The sequence below is a fragment of the Cydia splendana genome, chromosome 20 (assembly GCF_910591565.1).
Source record: "Cydia splendana chromosome 20, ilCydSple1.2, whole genome shotgun sequence".
Taxonomy (NCBI): Eukaryota; Metazoa; Arthropoda; class Insecta; order Lepidoptera; family Tortricidae; genus Cydia; species Cydia splendana.
In genome coordinates this window covers 5068219-5088459 of record NC_085979.1, presented here as the reverse complement: position 1 = coordinate 5088459, position 20241 = coordinate 5068219, and the positions used below count along the sequence as shown (strand labels likewise).

Below are 20241 nucleotides of genomic sequence, written 5' to 3'. Positions count from 1 at the left end.
GTAAACTTTGTAATGTCGCTATAGTAACAACTGAATTGTTATTTTAAATGGGGTGATGTTATTCCCGCGAACTCGTTTTTTAGATATTACAAAACTATGTAAGTGAGACATTTACTAAAATCATAACTTGAAATCACAGATGCTTTTTTCCAAAAATCACAAACTTTACTAGTAAAAATCGGAGAATTTTAGTAGTAATAAAAATGGATTGTAACAAATACTGAACTTTGTTTAATGCTCCATTTACTAAAGTCTGTTTGCTGAAATTAGATTTAGTATTACTGAGCTGTTTGTAGAAATAAATAAATTTTACAGAAATAGTGAAACTTCCATGATTACTACTAAAACTTCATTTTTTCCCCCAGTACAGAACTGTTTATTAATTCCTGGTGGTGATTTTTCTCTCAGTGCATCATTGAATTATTTAAAAAAACTTCATTATATCGGCAAAAACAGGTATTTCTCTTGCGAAGTTTATGATGATGATGATGACAATTGTCACAATATTTACAAGAACTTTCGGTAATTTTTGACAGGAAACGTGTTCTGTGTCGGAATTTCGTGACAGTTATCGTGTTTCTTGTGACAATTGTCATTAGCTTCGCAAAATAAATACTTATTTATTGGCGATATACTTAATAAAGTTTTTTTATAATTAAAATGTTGGTGGCAAACAAGCACACCGCCCGTCCGATGGTAAGCGGTTACCGTAGTCTATGGAGGCCTGTGATGTCAGTATCAGTGATGTCGACAATTGTCGCACGTGTCACCGTGGTGAAATACCCCTAAGAAAAACTTCTGCCCTGATTAGAGCAGCGTAAGTCCGCGAGCTATTATCTAAAACCGCATGCCATTTGGTGCAACGTCGTAGAAGACTATACTCATCCTTTTCTTTTGGGTGCTAGTACTAGTGTAAGACAAAGATAGTATGATTCTCTCTGTCTATGATTGAAATGTGACAGTCCTTTGACAAACTATATATATTATCCTAGTTATTGTGTCTGTTATTGCGGCGTCCCTCTTGTCAGTTAGGTACTTTTAAGTAGGAGTATAACAAGCTCAAGGGCTTCTACCACAGATTAATAATAGTACTACCGTATAGAAAAGAAACTTCCTACAAAACCGAGTTTGATAGCGGTTCAGGGACGAATCATGCTGTCTCCCCACTGCTTCTACCAGTGGGCGCAGCACGGTTCCATTTTTATCGTCTATCACTATGCGCGTCCCTTTCGCACTTACATACTTGTTAGAACGTGACAGGCATGGTGACAAGGGATAAAAACGCGACCGTGCTACGCCACCAGGGGTGCGAAACTCCTGACTTCGACCAAACTCGGCTCCGTTCGGCTCAACATTGCTCCGAGCAATTATTAGGGTTGACACCACTTGACTTCCCTTTGCGTGCACGACCACAGATAAGATAATCACTTGAATTTTGACAACCCTAAATAGTCGAAAGGGATAGTGCCATATATTAGAAAGGGACAGCATGATTCGACCTTGAACCGCTGTCAAACTTCGGGTTAGTAGGAAGTGTCCTTTCTGTACGGTAGTACTATTATTTATTCTGTGGTAGAAGCCCTTGAGCTTGTTATACTCCTACTTAAAAGCACCTAACTGACAAGAGGGACGCCGCAATAACAGACACAATAACTAGGATAATATATATACTTTGTCAAAGGACTGTCTCATTTCAATCATAGACAGAGAGAATCATACTATCTTTGTCTTACACTAGTACTAGCACCCAAAAGTGTGAGTATAGTTTTCCTGGTTCTTACAGACTGACAAATTGGTTTGACCAACTATATTTCTTATCTTGCCTAGCGTATAGCGTCGTCTCTATTGTCAGTTACTAAATTCAGAAAGGTGTACAGATGTACTGCATAATTGTTTTCCAACGTATTTTCTCGGAAACGTTCGTATTTGTCACGCTAATTCATTCAAACTCACTGCCCGATTCGAACTTTAAGATACGGCAAATATTACGGCTAGGTACGATATGGATTAGATATGTCAGTGTCAAAAGTGACGTTTTTGTTTGAAGAAACGTCACATTTGACACTGACATATCTAATCCATATCGTATCTAGCCGTAATATTTGCCGTATCCTAAAGTACGAATCGGGCCGTTAGTACTTTTTTGTACCGAGACTGACTGAAAAGCAAGACACGTTCGTACGTTGCCGTGGAAATACGATGGAAAACAATTATGTACTACATCTGAACAAGCTTTTTAACAGAACAGCAGTTGAACTAACGAGCATTGTTTTAACAGCCGCACGTGCTATTTGTCTTCAAAAACAGACGCCTGCATTGAAACCTTAAAAACAGAGACGAAAAAAATGATACGGCTACGGACACAGGTAAAGAAACAAGAATTTTATATGTGTGTAGCGCCAGTAACTGGCCACTTTTAGTAACTGGCCACCCCAAACCAAAAATGAATTATATTCACCTATAAATAGAATTCATTTTAGTATAAAGTGGCTAGTTATTGAAAGCTGGCCAGTTATTGAAACCTTATACTAAAATGAATTCTGTTATAGGTGAATAGAATTCATTTTTGGTTTGGGGTGGCCAGTTACTAAAAGTGGCCAGTTACTGGCGAATTACCCTAGTGGTAAATATCTTGGGTTCAAAGATGTGTTAAAAATTGTAAAATGTTGACTAAAAATTTGGTCAGGATCCTTGTCTAGACGAATCTAAAGTCACCTTATAGCGAAAATAGTCGATAAAAATCGAGAAACAAAACATAATGTTACTACCTTCTTTTCGGTAGTCTGATATAGGTATATACCTACGGTTTACAGTTGTATAGTGGCTAATTATTTTCCATCGTATTTTCACGGAAAAGTACGAACGTGTCTTGCTATTTCAGTCAGTCTCGGTACAAAAAGTACTGACGTTGACTGAAGCAGCATGACAAATACGAACGTTTCCGAGAAAATACGATGGAAAACAATTATGCACTACATCTGTACATACGTCTACGTTGTCATTTTACAGTAGTACATGGTGTTGTTTTGACGTAAATGGCGAAAACGTAACACGGGTAACAGCACAGTTGAGCTAACAAGCATTGTATAAACAGCCGCGCGTGCTATGTTAGAGATGTGTTAAGTACCTGTAACTTAATTGAATTATTGTGTTTGCTACACCCTATTCATCCATGTGATACCCACCATAAGAAATGTAAATACTACCCAAAAATGTACCATGGAAGCAAGAAATAAATGAATACTGAATACTATTTCACTAAACAACTGACACCAGCTTAACAAGAGACGATCAATATGGCCACAAAATAAATAAATAAATAATAAATATTAGGGGACATCTTACACAGATCAAACCTAGCCCCAAACTAAGCAAAGCTTGTACTATGGGTACTAGGCGACGATATACATACTTGTATAGATAAATACATACTTATATACATAGAAAACAACCATGACTCAGGAACAAATATTAGTGTTCATCACACAAATAAATGCCCTTACTGGGATTCGAACCCAGGACCATCGGCTTAGCAGACAGGGTCACTATCCACTAGACCAGACCGGTCGTCAAACAAGTAAAGGAACAAGATTTTAATAATGTCGATCTTCACACTTAAACAAATCTAAATACTTTTTTTGCGGAACAAAAAACAGACCAAAATCGGAAAACAGCGCGAAACAGAGGTGCGAAAATGATATCAGCGCGAAGCATTCGCACGGGTTTTGCGCACTGAATCAGGACCATGCATCCCTCGCGATACCTCACACATAAAAAATATTAAAAAAAAATGTTAAAAGCTCGCTGCTTCAGTCGGAAAAAGAGTATACGGTCGGAGTTTGTCGAAAATGGCGTAAATGTAACACGGGTTACAGGGCACAGTTGAGCTAACAAGCGTTGTTTTATCAGCCGCGCGTGCTATTTGACTAAACAACTGACACCAGCTTAACAAGAGACGATCAAAATGGCCACAAAAACAAGTAAAGGAACAAGATTTTAATAATGTTGCTCTTCACACTTAAACAAATCTAAAAACATTTTTTGCGGGACATAAAACCGACCAAAATCGGAAAACAGCGCGAAACGCAGAGGTGATAAAACAAATTGCGCACTGAATCAGGACAATACATCCCTCGCGATACCTCACACATCAAAAATATAAAACACTCCGGGAGTGCCGGCAGAAGTGAAAACTCAATGACATTGTAACACTTTTTCGATCAGGTCACGTGTCCGTCTTACGTCTTACGAATCTTACGGTCACGTGACCTGTTGCGAGTTTAACATTTTTTCCCCATTACAAAAAGTGCACAGCGCTGCTAAAGAAGTTTTCACTTCAAAAAATGTTAAGCTCAATGCTTCTGAAGTCGAAAAAAGAGTAGGTATACGGTCGGAGTTTGTCGAAAATGGCGCAAATGCAACATGGGCAACCGCACAGTTGAGCTAACAAGCGATGTTTTATCAGCCGCGCATGCTATTTGACTTAAACAACTGACGCTCGCTTATACAGACAATATTAGGTATAATACCTACTGTCGTAAAAACTAATAACTATGTAAAAACAATTGAATTGTCAAAATAAAAGTTTTTGTTTACGAGAACACACGAAAATTGATAAATTGAGGCTTCTACAGGCCTTGCAACAAATGGCAGCATAATGAAATTCGTAAAATTCTCGGAAATTTCAGGAAATTTTCACAGGAACAAAGAAAATTTCGATTTCCATACATTGAGATGTTTCCGAAATTTTACCGTTTGGAAATCTCGAAATTTTGGAAAGTTTCCGATGCGATACATAGATATACTAGTAGATATTACTACATATACAGTTTACCTAGTCCCCATTACGCCTGACCAGCAAGTTTTTGTATACCCAGCTGCACCCGACGCTGTGACGATGACGTCACAAAACAGTTAACAACCCAAACAGCACGCGCCGCGGCTGAAACAATACAGGTGTTAGTTCAACTGATGCCCTCTCGTGTGTGTTCGTATAGGATGCGCGAGTGTGAGTGAGAGGGAGCAAGTGGACCAGAGGACCTACCGCGAAAATCGTAATATCATAAAAAAAAAAAATGCGCAAAGGTTCGATCTCAGTACTCTACACAATTACCATTTCGCGCCTTTTGAAATTGAAAACGTTTAATTTCAGAGTTTTCAGACGTTACATCCATAATTAGTTAGAACCATATGACTTAATAACGAGGTTAGTGAGAAAAAGAAAATGAAATCAAATTAAAATAGAATTAAGTACCTAAATCACATTCAATCCAATTAAATCAGATCAATTTAAATTAAACATATTTAAAATGTTAACTATAGTGTGTATCTTTAGGTATTTAAATAAAAGTAAACAAAATCTACCCTCAAATGGCTCCTTAAGCAATGTAGGTTAAAACCAGGTCGTTCAGTGACTGATCCAGGCGGTTTTGTATTTGGTTGACAGTAAATATTATAACTACCCGAAAAAGTACAAATTGTTTGTTTACTTTTATTTCAATACCTAAAGATACAGACTATAGGGACAAATTAGTTTGCCAGACTATAACCCATTAATTTCTGTAGAGTTCGCTCCGAAACCATCATCATCATCATCATCATCATCTCAGCCATAAGACGTCCACTGCTGAACATAGGCCTCCCCCTTGAAACCATCACCACCGAAACCATCAAAATTGTATAATTACAGTATCATTTTTTTTTTCTTTTTATTCGTCCTTTCTGGACAGGCTAAGACCAAAGGCCATACTGCCTAGTCTTCGGTGAAATTAACTTTCATAAGTCATTTTAGTTCTAAAGTCTTCCGTTTTTTTTTCCATAAGTCAAATCCAATAAATATGTCTTCAGTATATTTGTCTTCAATAGTTTGTTATAGATTGTCCAGTCCAATAATAATTACAGTATCATTAGAAACAAGTGTGAAGGCGTACACGGCTGCGTTCTATGAATTTTCAAACCGGAATTGATTAATGGTTGTAAAGCACAGTTGTCTATGGAAAATAACGATTATGGGATGAATAGTTTATGAACGCACCCATTACTAGTCCATGGTTGTTTGCTAGGGTTGTGCCTATGTGTCGTTGTGCAATATATTATTTATTTTAAACTTTATTGAACAATATAACAAATAAAGTACATATGGCGGACTTAATGCCTAAAGGCATTCTCTACCAGTCAACCATCAGGCTAAACAGAAACAGTAGTGGGTGCATGTTATGAGTCTTTAGTAAGAATATCTGGGAGACCGAGCTATGCTCGAAGCACATATAAAAAAACAAAAATGCGCGTTTTGCCAGAGTTAAGATAGCTAGATCGATTTATCGCCCCTGAAAACCCTCATATAACAAATTTCATAGAAATATTAGAGCCGTTTCCGAGATCCCCAAAATATCCTATAAATAAATATACAAGAATTGCTCGTTAGGTTAGGTTACTTGCATTCTTGCACGCAACTCCATACATCTAGCGCGACTTCAAGTATGCAGCCGCGCGCGAGAACGCATGCTAGAGGGTTTGTTCTAACACATACGGACATGGCCCTATCTTGTATGATAAAAAGTTCATTGGTATTTTTTACTAACTCTGGCGCAGGGCACAGCCCTGCCGATTCCATCGCCATCACGTATTCAATGACCAGTCAGATTGTGACATAAATACGCGCCGTTCAATATGCCACGATAACAACTATAATTTTAATAAAAATGCCTTTTAACCCGGCATGATAATACGGGGAGACGGTCGATGTGTGTAAGCTTTACTTTACAACTCGTTAACAATTTTATTTTGATGTTAACGTGCTTTTTAAAAAGTAATTTTCTTAAAAGTATATAAAGTCTATCAAACAACTTTGTCAGTAGAAAAAGGCGCGAAATTATAATTTTCTATGGGACGGTAACCCTTGTTTCTACTGACTAAAATGGCTTGACAGACTATATAAATATGAGTATGAAAAACTTTATATCAATGGTCACGCTGGCTAAAATTTCAGAACTGTAAATAGGCTTTATTTAAAAAAAATACACAATATCTTTTTAATTGTCTATTACTAAAGCCCTTTTCACAAGCACCGGCACCGTAGGGCTGTGTGCTACGACGTCGTAGCGCGTAGTAATCGTAGCAAAGCATGCTACTACTAAGGGTCTTCTGACTTAATGATAAATAATGAATAGAATTAATGATAAATAACTTAAATAAGCGATACATTTACAAAATACAATTTTAAAGAGGTACAAAAATTTAGAAGTAAATTAGGTAAGTACAATAATTGACTGGTAGAGAATGCCTTAAAGCGTTAAGTCCGCCATTTGTAATTTTTATATCGTGTAATAAAGTTTAATAAATGAATAAGTTGTGCAATACAATTAAAATTACATAATTATTATATGTGCGCGGGGAGCTCACGGCTACGATCATAATCTGTCTTACAACGCCTTCAGCCTCTGAAAAGCTTTTTCAAAAAAGCGTACTAAATTTTCCCACACACTTCCGTCTAGTTCACAAGTGATGAAACGACCATAAATCACCCAGTACCAACATTACGAAAACAAAGAAAGCGCGGGTAATAAAACACGCGAAAAGCTGGCTCTAATTAAAATGACATCACACACGCGCCATCTGGCGCGCGGACGTGACGACACGCTGTGCCGCCATTTGCATTTTTTCCCGCCACCGGTTTGGCGCCAAGCCGCAGGGTGCGTTCCAAATGTAATGGGAGATTGAATCGTGCATCGTGCTATTGTTTGTGATGTTTACGTGCTATTTTGGGTTGTTTCAAGCATTTTAATTACAATACGAGTTTTCTCTGGCGTATTTAATCCCTGTCATAAAGGTGTATTCCCATTTATCCCCGCCCCTCGTGTCCACCACCATATACCTACATGAGGCGGGAACAGATGGGAATGATTCATATGAATACATCTATTCCCACCTGTGCTCGGCGGAGACAAGTGGGAATACACCAATAAATAAAGGGCCTATTAGATCCACACGGCCACCGGGCACTTGCGATCGGAATCCGACGTCGGGCCCGATGACTCTTGCAAGCAAGGGTCATTTGCGTTTCACAAAATATCACCATCCCTCCCTGTCACACTTACGTACGAATTTACAAGAGCGACAGAGAGGCAGCACGTCGAATATGGTTCGCGGTAGGCCCTCAGAACCCAGTACTCTCCGTAGGTATCGAGCATTGATGGAGCAAAATGACATTGGTATTAAAGTCCGAAGTTTGTTGTTTCTTTTTTTGTGCAAATGAAATCAAAAAAACTTTTCTCAAAATTAATTACGATAAAATAAAAACTAGTGCCTACGCCAATTCTTGGGATTAGTTTCCAAGCGGACCCCATGCAGGTTCCCTGAGCCGTGGCAAAACGCCGGGACAACGCCAGGAAGATGATGATGAAAAAATATTTATGAATCGTATACCAGTAGGCCAAGAACATGATTGGCGCGACAGTATCTCGCCGCGAGATAGACTACCCGTCTTTTTCTAACTGTATTAATTAAAGAGGGACGAGTAGCCTATCTCGCGGCGAGATACTGTCGCGCCAATCATGTGCTAGCCCGGCTGGTAAGTAAAATATGAATTTATTAAACCGTCAACATTCATGGCAGTTAGCTAAAACTAATTAGCAAAAGTCACTAACCGTAAAATTGGAATTATTCGACGGCCACGGCGATGGAATACTAAAATAATCTGACGATTCCACGAAATTATGGTGAGTGGAAATATATTTGCTATTAAAATGATATGTAAAATTTATCACTATAACAAAAGTAGTTTCGTTATCGGCAGACTTATTTAAGACTAAAAATTATGTGTCGGCCGAAACTTTGGTTTCAGTCGAAAGATTGCCGTGCTGAAACTGTATTTTCGGTATTGTCCGGCCGAAGATACGTTTTCAGCAAAAAATCCGGCTTCGGTCCGACACTAAACAAAATCAGCATGCCTATATATTTATTTATACTTAAAGCGCACGGTTGTTTTATGCGACAAATGAAATGTGTTTGCCGTACACCCATTTAACATCAGATCATCTAAGTACACTGCATTGTTTGGCGATAAAAGCTTGTAACAAAAATGAAATAAACTTGTAACAAATATTAACTTTTTGCAAAAACTTTTTTTTTCAGGAGTTTCATCTACTTTCAATTTTTCTGCCAGTAGTTTTCGGCGAGATTAAGCCCGACGTATCGTTCGACAAGTCCAACGACAGGTTCGACCTGTCGCCCCTGATCCAAGAGGCGACCTACGACCAGTGGGGCGATGCTATGGATGGAGTTAGACGGTCTGATGGGTAAGAAAACATAAATACCTATGTAGAATTCTGGTAGGTATAGGTACTATTAGGTACCGCTGCAAATGACTCACAGATAAGGAAGGGAGAGATGTACATATGGTCCTATTTTCCCGCACTAGTGCGTAAAATAGCACTTTACGTGCGTACGTCAAAATTTTAAAGGGCCATATGTACTGTAAAACGTTGTACGATACACGTGCGAATAGGTAATTCGCAACTCGTGTCGATTTAAAACACTCCCTTCGGTCATGTTTTAATATATCGCCAATCCTTTCAAATTTCCTCTTTTCCGCACTTGTATCGTAAATAACTAATACAGTATATTAGTGATAGATAAGATGAAAAAGAGCTTACAAACATAAAAAAAAACATTTCGCTAAGTTGCGTGAGAAATATATATAGGTAATATAAATCAATTATTTCAAACTGCTAATAACGGCGTATGAAATTGACCAAGTTGCAGAAACTATCAAGTGTTGAAAAAGATGTCCAAAATTTCAGGAAAATTTCGATACCCATACAAAAATATGAGAAATCTCCGCAATTTTTTCATGTGGAAAGTTCGCAATTTTCGACGGCACATCAGTAAATCGAGACCATCTGGTAACCGCGATCTATTTTAAAAATCTTCATACTTATTATAATCTCAATAAGGGGTTGAAATCTTCATAAGTATTATTACTATTATTAGATAGATTAGATTTAAGATATTTTTCATGATATGGACTGTAGTCTCTGCAAAAAAGTGATTTTATTTTATATATTTATTATATTATAGGTTAAGCAAACCCAACGAAAGCGACACCAAGGTATCAGAAGCGACCAAGAAGTTCATGAGAGCCCTCAGAGGCTTCCAACGGAACTTCGACTTCAATACTCCAGAGAACAGCGATGAGAATCCTGAAGATAAAGTACAACTGAGAAGGGACCTCGTTAGTTACTTGCATGAAAACCAGCCGGATATGACGAGGCGTTCAGGTAATCATCTTATCTATCAATTCAACCTGTATCAAACAAACAAACAAACAAACAAACAAAATTTACTTTATTCATGTAGGCCTAGCAACAAGCTCTTATGAATCGTAATTAATCTTAATCTAATTATCAGAGCAATTTATTGATGTTAATATTATTCCATAATAAAATTGGATTATTATACATATCAAATTTAACACTAAAAATTTCACAAAAGGATCGTCAAACATTAAAAAGATTGTATAAAAAAATACTAGTCTAGAATTTCTAGAATAAAATCTAAATGTCAAAAAAAACCGGGCAAGTGCGACTAACTGTACGCGTATCCTGTCGCCATACTTTACAATAGGCTACTTTCCTACTAGTCAAATCAGGTTCTTTTTTAGAACTGTCTAAACGATTTGCTTATATGGAATTTATATGAAAACTAGTACCTATAGTGACGTCACGGTCAACTCACCTAAAGTGTCATTCTATGGAACTTGCTTACTATTTAAACAAAAGTCACTAGTAAATTCATCATTCAGAGACAATTTCAATATGGCGGTTTGTTTACATAGTTAGCAAGTTCCATAGAATGACACTTTAAATCTGTATATTATCTATAGGTATCGTGGCCTTTTATTACCCTCCCGCTGCGGGAATTCGGCACACGTTCAGTTCGGTTCAGTTCAGTTTCTTTATTGGTAAAATAGTACATTTCGATGCTAGTGCGGAAGGTATGTCATTACTTCACGAGTACCGAGATATCTTGGCACGAGCCGCAGGCGAGTGGCAAGACTCGGGACGAGTGAAGAATGACATTTCCGCACGTGTATCGAACGACATTTTTTAATACAGTTGCGAAAAAATAAGTAAAATATTGTTAATCGTACACTAAACCAAAGTGGTAACAGTGACAGCTCGCTTAGACGTCGTCTTTAAGTATATTATATCTATGGGCGTTTGGCAGCTATTCCGTTCCATTCAGACAACTTATTAAGAACGGAATTTTCAATATTCAATATTAAAAAATAAACGTGTTATAATGATGAAGAGGTAAGTATTAAAATATGAAATATGTATATTTTTCACATTCTTACATTAACAGTAGGTTTTTCTGCTGATTACGACGTTTAAAGGAAACTAATATTAACACTCATCAATAAGTAGTCGTGAATTGGAACAAGTATAAATTTAAAAAAATTGGAAAAGTAAAAAGCACTAGTTCGAGATAACCAACTTTCCGCACGCTAAACAGCTACGTAAAGTAGCACTTTTTGAGCAACTGTATTAAAAAATATTTTACAGGTCACACAGGTACGTTCCGTACGTTAAGGACAGGTACATTACGTCACGAAGGGGTATTTGACATTTATGGTATCACTACCACGCTTTTCTATTGCAAAATCTGTGCTTGGTCCGCCTCTAGGGACCGTGCTAGCCGGAGGGCCTACCCTACCATCTTGTGACCTTAATCGGAAACATAAACTATACATTGACACTTCACGCCAAAGAAAGTGTTGCCCTCTACCGTTCATATACGTTTTCTTGTGCATTGTAGATAACCTACTGCCATCTTGTGGGCTACATTGGAAAAAACTTGACATTTACACTTTGCGCCAATAAACAGGAGGCACCTGTGCTGCCCCCTACAGTTTATGCACGTTCCCTCTGGCTTGTCAATAGACTCACCCGTCCAAAAACGGCGTATATGAGCGTAGCTCAAAATATTAGTTTTTGATAAACACGAACGTGACGAACATACTAACACTTTCTTTTACACCCCTTTCCTTTTTTTTTTCAGACCCATCAGAGATAGACAGAGAAGTGCTAATACATCATGCTGTCCCTATCGTGATGACGGTTGAAGGTATAATGCAAGTGCCAAAAAGTGATAAATAAAGTTAATAAAATTTGGACCGCTTTTATCATATTGAAGTTTTATTCTTTTATTCATAACTAGGGCACAATCCATAAAACAATACAGTCATTCGACGTAGCCGTCTAGCTAGGGCAATCGTGCGGAGTGCGAGGGGCGGGTCGCGCGCACCCGAGCTGCATACATCGCCATTGTTAGTAGCACGGTACTACTAACAGGGCTAACGTGTCTTATACATAGTAAGTCAAGTGTAAGTTTTGGGCAGTTGTGCAAAAGTTTGTAACAACCCTACTGTGTTCTTGTGCGGTGTCGGCATTTACGCAAACATCAAAAGCGTCGATCCACTGTTACTTTTTGCACTGTGACTAGGGCTCGAACTTTTGGTGCCGATGACGTAATATGATGATGAGGTGGCAAATATTTTTCTTCATAAGTGTCCAGTTTTCTGTAGGTACAGTCAGCCGCAGAAGTTGTTAAGCGGGTGACGTGCTCAAAATGATCTTGACGCGACATTATTGTTAGGAGAAGAAGAACGTATCAAGGTAATTTTGTACACCACGCCCGCTTAACAACTTCTGCTGCCGACTGCACAGCTTAATATGGCCCTTACTGTTACCAACTACCATGGTACCTATCCCGTATGTATCGGTGTACTTTTAACGATCCACGTGAGAAATAAAATAGCGTCTGAAATAAATTCAATCATTCTTATCTATTCGTTATTCAATCTCACGGTTAATTTAAACATCGTTCTTCCCCGTGATTAAGATTTCTCCATCCATTTGAAAAAGCCTGCTTTGCAAGCATGGGGCTTCTAACATTCACCATTTTTATGAGCTTGGCTTCTTTAACCATTCAAAAATCTGTAAAGGATCTACCACAGTCCCCAGAGCTTGAGGCCATACTCCAAAATCTAATAAACCAGGGCCAATACAACGATGTCAAATTAAAAATCAATAGCAATAAGGCAAATAAGAATACATTGAAAGACGCGACCAAAATCCAATATTTAGGTGAAATATCTTCTGAAAAAGAAGGAAAGGAGGGACTCAAAAGTTTGAACAAGAAGTTGGCAAAGCTTTTAGATGATTTACAAGACAGTGTGAATAATGAAAATACAATTGATCCGACATGTTCATGTGGTTACGTAGGTGAGAGTTTGCCTGGAGTCATCAAATGCGAGTGTGATTCCTCAAGCGACAACGAGAAGATAGCACAAGATAGAAAAGAAAATGTACAAGAATTTGTAGTCGAAGATACCATAAAAGATAAGGAGCGCAGAAAACACCAGGATAGTAGAAAGATTAGATCTGTCAAAGATAAACTAGATGATTATATACAAATGGCGAGATTCAGTAGAGACGATGATAGAGAAGATGCTTATTGGACTGATGACAACGAGTGTGGATGCCAAATTCAAAGAAGTGCAGACGATGATGATGATTTAACACTTAGGTGCCGGTGCAATGGACCAAAATATTTCGAAAGAGTTGGAGAGGATGATAGAGATGATGGCTATTGGTCTGATGATAGTTATTGCGGATGCAAATTATTGAGAAATACAGATAATGATAGAGATATAACTCATAACTTAAGATGTAGATGCAATTCACCCGCTAGGGTAGGTAAAGATGATACAAGGGACGTTGGTTGGGCAGATGACTACAGGTGTGGATGCAAACAGCTAAGAAATAAAGATGATGATGACGATATAACACATAACTTGAGATGTAGATGCAATTCACCCGCTAGGGTTGGTAGAAATGATGACAGGGGAGACGGTTACTGGTCTGATGATAGTTATTGTGGGTGCTCTATGTTAAGGAATACAAATAATGATGACGATATGACACACAATCTAAGATGTAGATGCAATTCACCCGCTAGGGTTGGTAAAAATGATGACAGGGAGGACGATTACTGGTCTGATGATAGTTATTGTGGGTGCTCTATGTTAAGGAATACAGATGATGATGACGATATGAGACACAACCTAAGATGTAGATGTAATTCGCCTGCAAGAATAGGTAATGATGATGACAGAGACGCCGGCTATTGGTCGGATGACAGTTATTGTGGATGTAAATTATTGAGAAACTATGGTTACGGTGTAAATGACTTAAGGTGTCGGTGCAACTCGCCTTCCAGATCCGGTCGTGATATCCTTTCAGCCCCAAGATTAAAACAAAGAACTGAGCTCTTTAGTTCTGTACTCTCCGATTTAAGCGACGAAGACAACAATGACCAAAGCAAAAACTCCAAAACACTGGATGAACACAATCTTAATACGTTAATGAGTTTCATCCTAGACAAAGACGACGATGTCGATCTGTCTCAACTGCCTAAGGTACAACGACAAGTAATAATTAAACTTAAAGATATAATGCCATCTCTTAGAAATATTGATATAAGTGAATTAAAAGATAACATCGAGTCGATGTTATATGAAAATGAACACTCGCTTCGGGAAAATAGACAGAAATCTGATTCAGATAATAATTTAACAATAATTAAAAATAAAAATAGTTTAACAGCCAAAGAAATTCGAAGCTTACTGAAGGTTATTGAACAGCAAAAGGCAGCGGCAGCAAAGAAATCAGAAAGACTACTGGAGCTTATTGGAGCGGGGAAAACACCAGCAAAGACAGCAACAGCAAAATATAATAGCAAGTATCGTAGAAACATGCCGGAGGACTCAATTGGAGTCCCATTCACTTATGAATTGCACGGATTAGCACAGATTAACGCATAAAGTAAAGTAAATAAAGGACAGTAATTTAATTGATTCTAGTTTGACTACAATCGATTCAAAAATCCTAACATGGCCATTATCCTCGAATCTATATGAAAAAAAAAGTATTGACAGCTGTCACTGTCAACTTGTCAAGTGGGGTTATTTTTACATTTGTTTCATTTCACGTGCAGGTCTCCATCACCTCTCCGTGCATTGAAATTACAAACCTTTGTTATAATATATTATAGGATATATTTTTTTTTATAATTTTTACATGAGGTTCATTTACATTTTTTGCTAAACAATACGAGTTAAATTCGTTTCATTAGGGAGTTCATGTTAAAACACAATGGTAGTAATCTATTAATATAATCAATAATAGTTATAGTGGGTCAAGCAAATCTTGTCAGTAGCAAACGGCGGTAAATTTGAAAAATCGCGGGTTAGCAACACTGTGTTCGAATAATTCGAAAATCGCGTGTCATCTGTGTTTTATCTGTGGAATGTGGATCGTGAATGACAGCCATCATCTTGTTATTCTTGTTTGTTTACATTCTGAATTGTTTCTATTTCAAGAGATATTAATTTCTGCTGTCACCATTAAATACTAATATAAGTATTAAATAAGATTGTGCATGACCTTAAGCAAAGCTAAGGTGCCTACAATGCCTACAGTGCCAACTGAGTTATCAAATAAAATATTAAAATCCAGTATAACATCTACCTGTGGAAGCAATGATTTTATTCATACATACATTCTTGTTTAACGGCATAGTCCGCTTCTAATTTTATTTTGAGGACTTCAAATTTGTTAATCATTTTGATTAACATCGTTTTTACACCGCTTTTAAATTCGTTAATCATTTTGATTAACATCGTCTTTACACCGCTTTTAAATTGTCCGTCCATATTAATAACAATTTCAAAATTTTCCAATTAACTGCGAATGACAATTTGAATTGACGTACGTAGGGCGCGCGGAAAAAAAGTTTTGGTTCGATGTACATTGCTGCTTTTCTTAGCGCAATACTGCTCTTTGAGTGTTGCCCTACTTTAGTTTGCTTTACATTGCTACTGACAAGATTTGCTTGACCCACTTTATCTACTGTTTTAACAGTACTTCCTCCAAATATTAATTGTTAAAAAATATTAAAATTGCTCATACGCCTAAAGCGCATCGATCAAATCCGTATAACGAAACGCTTTCCTTAAACGTCAAACATGCTAACAACGTAAGAATAGCCATTCAGAAAAAAAACAAATTATTTATGGGGTGGCTCTTTTAATGTCTCGATTTTAATTAAATGATTAGTTTTACCGAAGAAATCATGGCTAACGAAACGCCAGAAAGTGATTTCTCGATAGAATGCTTCCAAAACTACACGGCGCCGGAAGTGTTTGTGCAAGGACTAGCGGGGATGGTCGACCAAACAGATGTGGAAACTATCATCAGAGCACAGAAGAATATGTAAGCTTTAGATCCGTTTTTAAGATTTCCGTACCCAAAGGGTAAAAACGGGACCCTTTTACTAAGACTCCACTCCACAGACAGACGGCTGTCTGTCACCAGGCTGTATCTCATGAACCGTGATAGCTAAACAGTTGAAATTTTCACAGATGATGTATTTCTGTTGCCGCTATAACAAAAAATACTAAAAACAAAATAAAAATAAATATTTAAGTGGGGCTCCCATACAACAAACGTGATTTTTTTGTCATTCTTTGCGTAATAGTACGGAACCCTTCGTGCGCGAGTACGACTCACACTTGGCCGGTTTTTTATGACTATTCCTTCAGTTAACTGTCTTGAATAGTAAAGAGACTATACTATTTCAGAAAAATACCACTAAAGCTTATAGTTTCCATACATACCGAATCAAATAGGATTACACATGACTAAACTGAAAATCGTAATTCAAGACAAAAAAAAGTAAGACAATGTTGCCACTGCAATAATTTGTTTGTAAAATAGTAAATTCTTTTTTTTAAATAAACACGCTAAGATAATTTATTTATTGGTAATTTTACTCCTACTGTTTAAAAAAGTACTTATTTTACATAAATACAAGACGCGCTAGTAAAAAGTGGCAACATTGTCTTACTTTTTTTGGTCTTGAATTACGATTTTCAGATAGATTTAAACAAGTTTGTTTACTTACCTTAATATTGTGGACATCTTAATAACCACGGACTTAATGATTGAATGTTCTTCAATTCTTCAGGTGTTACAGCATTCTGTAAATAAAGTTTATACATCATAATATATTCTGTTACAATAATAGCTGCGACATATTGGTACTCTGTATTTCGCTAAGGTCCCCACGTTACAGGCTGAGTCTAGTGTGGGCTCTCTCTTGTAATATTAATTTCTGAAATAAATATTTTTTGAATTACGAATTTATACACTCTTTATTAAGACTGCTGCCTAATGGGCTATTCATCTCTAACATTTCAGGCTTCAACGGTTCGAGAAGACAACAGAGATGCTGACGAACTGCAACCACCTGTCAGCGAGCCGGCTGCGCGCTGCCTCCACGGAGTTTAGGAAGCATACTCAACTGTTGCTAGATATGCGGAAAGATCTGGAGTTTATATTTAAGAAGATAAGGGCTATTAAGACTAAGCTGAGGTAAGAAAACTGAGTATAGTCCATTTTTAGGGTTCCGTACCCAAAGGGTAAAACGGGACCCTATTACTAAGACTTCGCTGTCCGTCCGTCCGTCCGTCCGTCCGTCCGTCCGTCTGTCACCAGGCTGTATCTCACGAACCGTGATAGCTAGACAGTTGAAATTTTCACAGATGATGTATTTCTGTTGCCGCTATAACAACAAATACTAAAAACAGAATAAAATAAAGATTTAAATGGGGCTCCCATACAACAAACGTGATTTTTGACCAAAGTTAAGCAACGTCGGGAGTGGTCAGTACTTGGATGGGTGACCGTTTTTTTTTTGCTTTTTTTTTTGTTTTTTTTTTTATATGGTACGGAACCCTTCGTGCGCGAGTCCGACTCGCACTTGCCCGAATTTTTATTTATTTATCGTGGCACCCAAATGCTGTTTATTTGCTCTTCCCGTCTCCGCACTGATTCACTGTTAAATGTTTTGGGTGCCCGCTTGCCAGTCGGCATAGGCCTCCTCCAGTCTTCTCCATTCGTTCCTGTCTCTGGCAACCCTGCTCCATGTCTATAGTCTGTATCTATAGGTATTTAAATAAAAGTAAACAAACAATTTGCACATTTTCGGGTAGTTATAACATTTATTGGTTAACCAACCAAATATAAAACCGCCTGGGTCAGTCACTGAACGACCTGACTTTAACCTACATTTAATATTATATAATTACTGTAGGTATAGCTTTTAATTACACCTTTAGGTACAGGTTAACTGGAAGAGATCCCTCTTAGGGATAAGTTCACCTTTGTACAACGCATTTATGTTTTATCTGATGTAACCAAAATTCCTTTTTTTTCGTACAATAAAGTGTTTAATAACTTATGTTTCTTTATTACATATTTTTAGCACACAATACCCCGAAGCCTACAAGGCAGCCGTGAACGCGTCGCTAGCAAACAAAAAACCCATAGAAGAAGAATTCAAACCGGAAGCGGAATCGCACACGGAATCCAAGATGGTGGCGACAGTTTCCACGGAAACCTTGAAACCGACCGTTAGCGAAGATAAGAAGAAAAAGAAGGAGGTTAAGATAAAAACCCCTAAAGAGGAAGTTAAGAAGGTCAGGAGTAGCAGTTCTAGTGATACTGAGAGTGCTAGTTCGGGTGATGACAGTAGTACGGACACGGGATGAGTTTAGTAATATTACACTATTGTATCTTGTTAACTTTGGGCGCCATTTGCAATACATGACAGGTTTCGAGTATGGTCAAATGTGTATAAGGGTATTTAAAAGGGTGACTGGTACAGTTATTGGCTACTACAAAGTAAGTGACCTAGCGGTAAGAGCGTGCGACTTTCAATCCGGAGGTCGCGGGTGCAAACCCCGGTTCGTACCAATGAGTTTTTCGGAACTTATGTACGAAATATCATTTGATGTTTACCAGTTGCTTTTCGGTGAAAGAAAACATGAAACCGGACTAATCCCAATAAGGCCTAGGTTCCCCTCTGGGTTGGAAGTTCAAATGGCAGTCGCTTTCGTAAAAACTAGTGCCTACGTCAAATCATGGGAATAGTTGTCAAGCGGACCCAAAGCTCCCATGAGCCGTGGCAAAATGCAGGATAAGGCGAGGAAAAATAAGACAAAGTGGCCACTCCTAACAAATCGGAAAGAAACAAGCCAATTGAAGCATTATTGTTAAGAGTAGCCACTTACTATGTAGTGGCCAATAGTTATAGCAGTCACCCTACACAGATTGTAAAATAATTCATTATTGTGTTGTTAGGGCCGATACAAACGGACTGCAACTTGTATGGTAACTACACGGCTGACATTGCCATTCCCATACAAATTGCAGTCGGGTTGCAGTCCCTCTGTATGGCCCTTACTGCTGTCATGTTGTGACAACTTGGGAGGACTTAACACATTCATTGCCACTAAGTGCTACGGGTTACGCTCGTAGCGCGTAGCCACTTCTTCGCCAACAGTGTACCCGACAGTCGGGTTCTTGGCGCTGAATGTGTTAAGGCATTCTTGGTATTGAAAGTTTTGTAAGCATAATATTCAAGCTTATGGTTTAAACTAGTTTAAAGTATTTACAACCAGGGTTGTATGATTTTTATATTTTAGTAAATGCTAGTAAATATATTTAAAAATTCTTTCTAGTCCCAATGCATACTGAAAGGTCCCGATTGGGTCCGAGTTTATTACTTAGGTATGATAAGATGTCATTAAAAAAAATGTTATATCATTATAACCAGTGATCGGACAAATCATCGCAAAACCATCAAAAATCATTTATATCTCAAAATAGGACAAGATTTATTAAACTCATATTATGTACACAGTATCTTTATAAAATTTCCAGATTATACTCAAAATCTGCAGTTCAAAATTGTTAAAAAAATATTCCATACAATATTTATTTTGCGATAAATTGTCCGAACTCTGATTATAACTGCTTCAAATTATGCACAATATTTACATAACTACTTAACTAAGGCAGTCTATATTATATTTGATTGTAAATATAATCACAAAAAATTACTTGAAATAACTGAAACCAGCAATAATATAATAATTATTTATTTACTAATGTAACAGTTACCAGCTGAGATAATATTGTTTACAATATAAAACTTATGCTAACTTATTTTAATAAAGTTTAAATGATTAGGCAAAATGGTTTTTTTTAGAATGAGTGTATTTATGAAAATATATAACTACTAAAGATATTTATTTGTCATGTACAGTCACCT

General features: G+C 37.4%; 2 protein-coding genes across 2 annotated transcripts; both read left to right on the top strand.

Annotated features, from left to right (window-relative positions):
- The first annotated feature begins 8577 nt into the window (after window positions 1-8577).
- LOC134800805 (uncharacterized) lies at window positions 8578-12187 on the top strand. The gene is made up of 4 exons (XM_063773359.1): window positions 8578-8717; window positions 9133-9296; window positions 10078-10277; window positions 12061-12187. The coding sequence occupies exons 1-4, from the start codon at window positions 8715-8717 to the stop codon at window positions 12156-12158; spliced, it is 465 nt and encodes a 154-aa protein (XP_063629429.1). The 5' UTR covers window positions 8578-8714; the 3' UTR covers window positions 12159-12187.
- A 3901-nt stretch (window positions 12188-16088) lies between these two features.
- Window positions 16089-18722, top strand: LOC134800904 (kxDL motif-containing protein CG10681). Its single transcript, XM_063773439.1, has 3 exons — window positions 16089-16337; window positions 17325-17498; window positions 18391-18722. Exons 1-3 carry the CDS (start codon window positions 16174-16176, stop codon window positions 18674-18676), a joined length of 624 nt encoding a protein of 207 aa, XP_063629509.1. The 5' UTR covers window positions 16089-16173; the 3' UTR covers window positions 18677-18722.
- Window positions 18723-20241: the final 1519 nt, after the last annotated feature.

Bases quoted from the DNA above. Each gene is read 5' to 3' on its own strand.
- LOC134800805 (XM_063773359.1), top strand. The intron at 9,297-10,077 runs GTAAGAAAACAT...ATTATATTATAG, and splicing joins GGAGTTAGACGGTCTGATGG to GTTAAGCAAACCCAACGAAA. The intron at 10,278-12,060 runs GTAATCATCTTA...TTTTTTTTTCAG, and splicing joins GGATATGACGAGGCGTTCAG to ACCCATCAGAGATAGACAGA.
- LOC134800904 (XM_063773439.1), top strand. From the start codon at position 16,174: ATGATTAGTTTTACCGAAGAAATCATGGCTAACGAAACGCCAGAAAGT. The intron at 16,338-17,324 runs GTAAGCTTTAGA...CTAACATTTCAG, and splicing joins ATCAGAGCACAGAAGAATAT to GCTTCAACGGTTCGAGAAGA. The intron at 17,499-18,390 runs GTAAGAAAACTG...ACATATTTTTAG, and splicing joins GCTATTAAGACTAAGCTGAG to CACACAATACCCCGAAGCCT.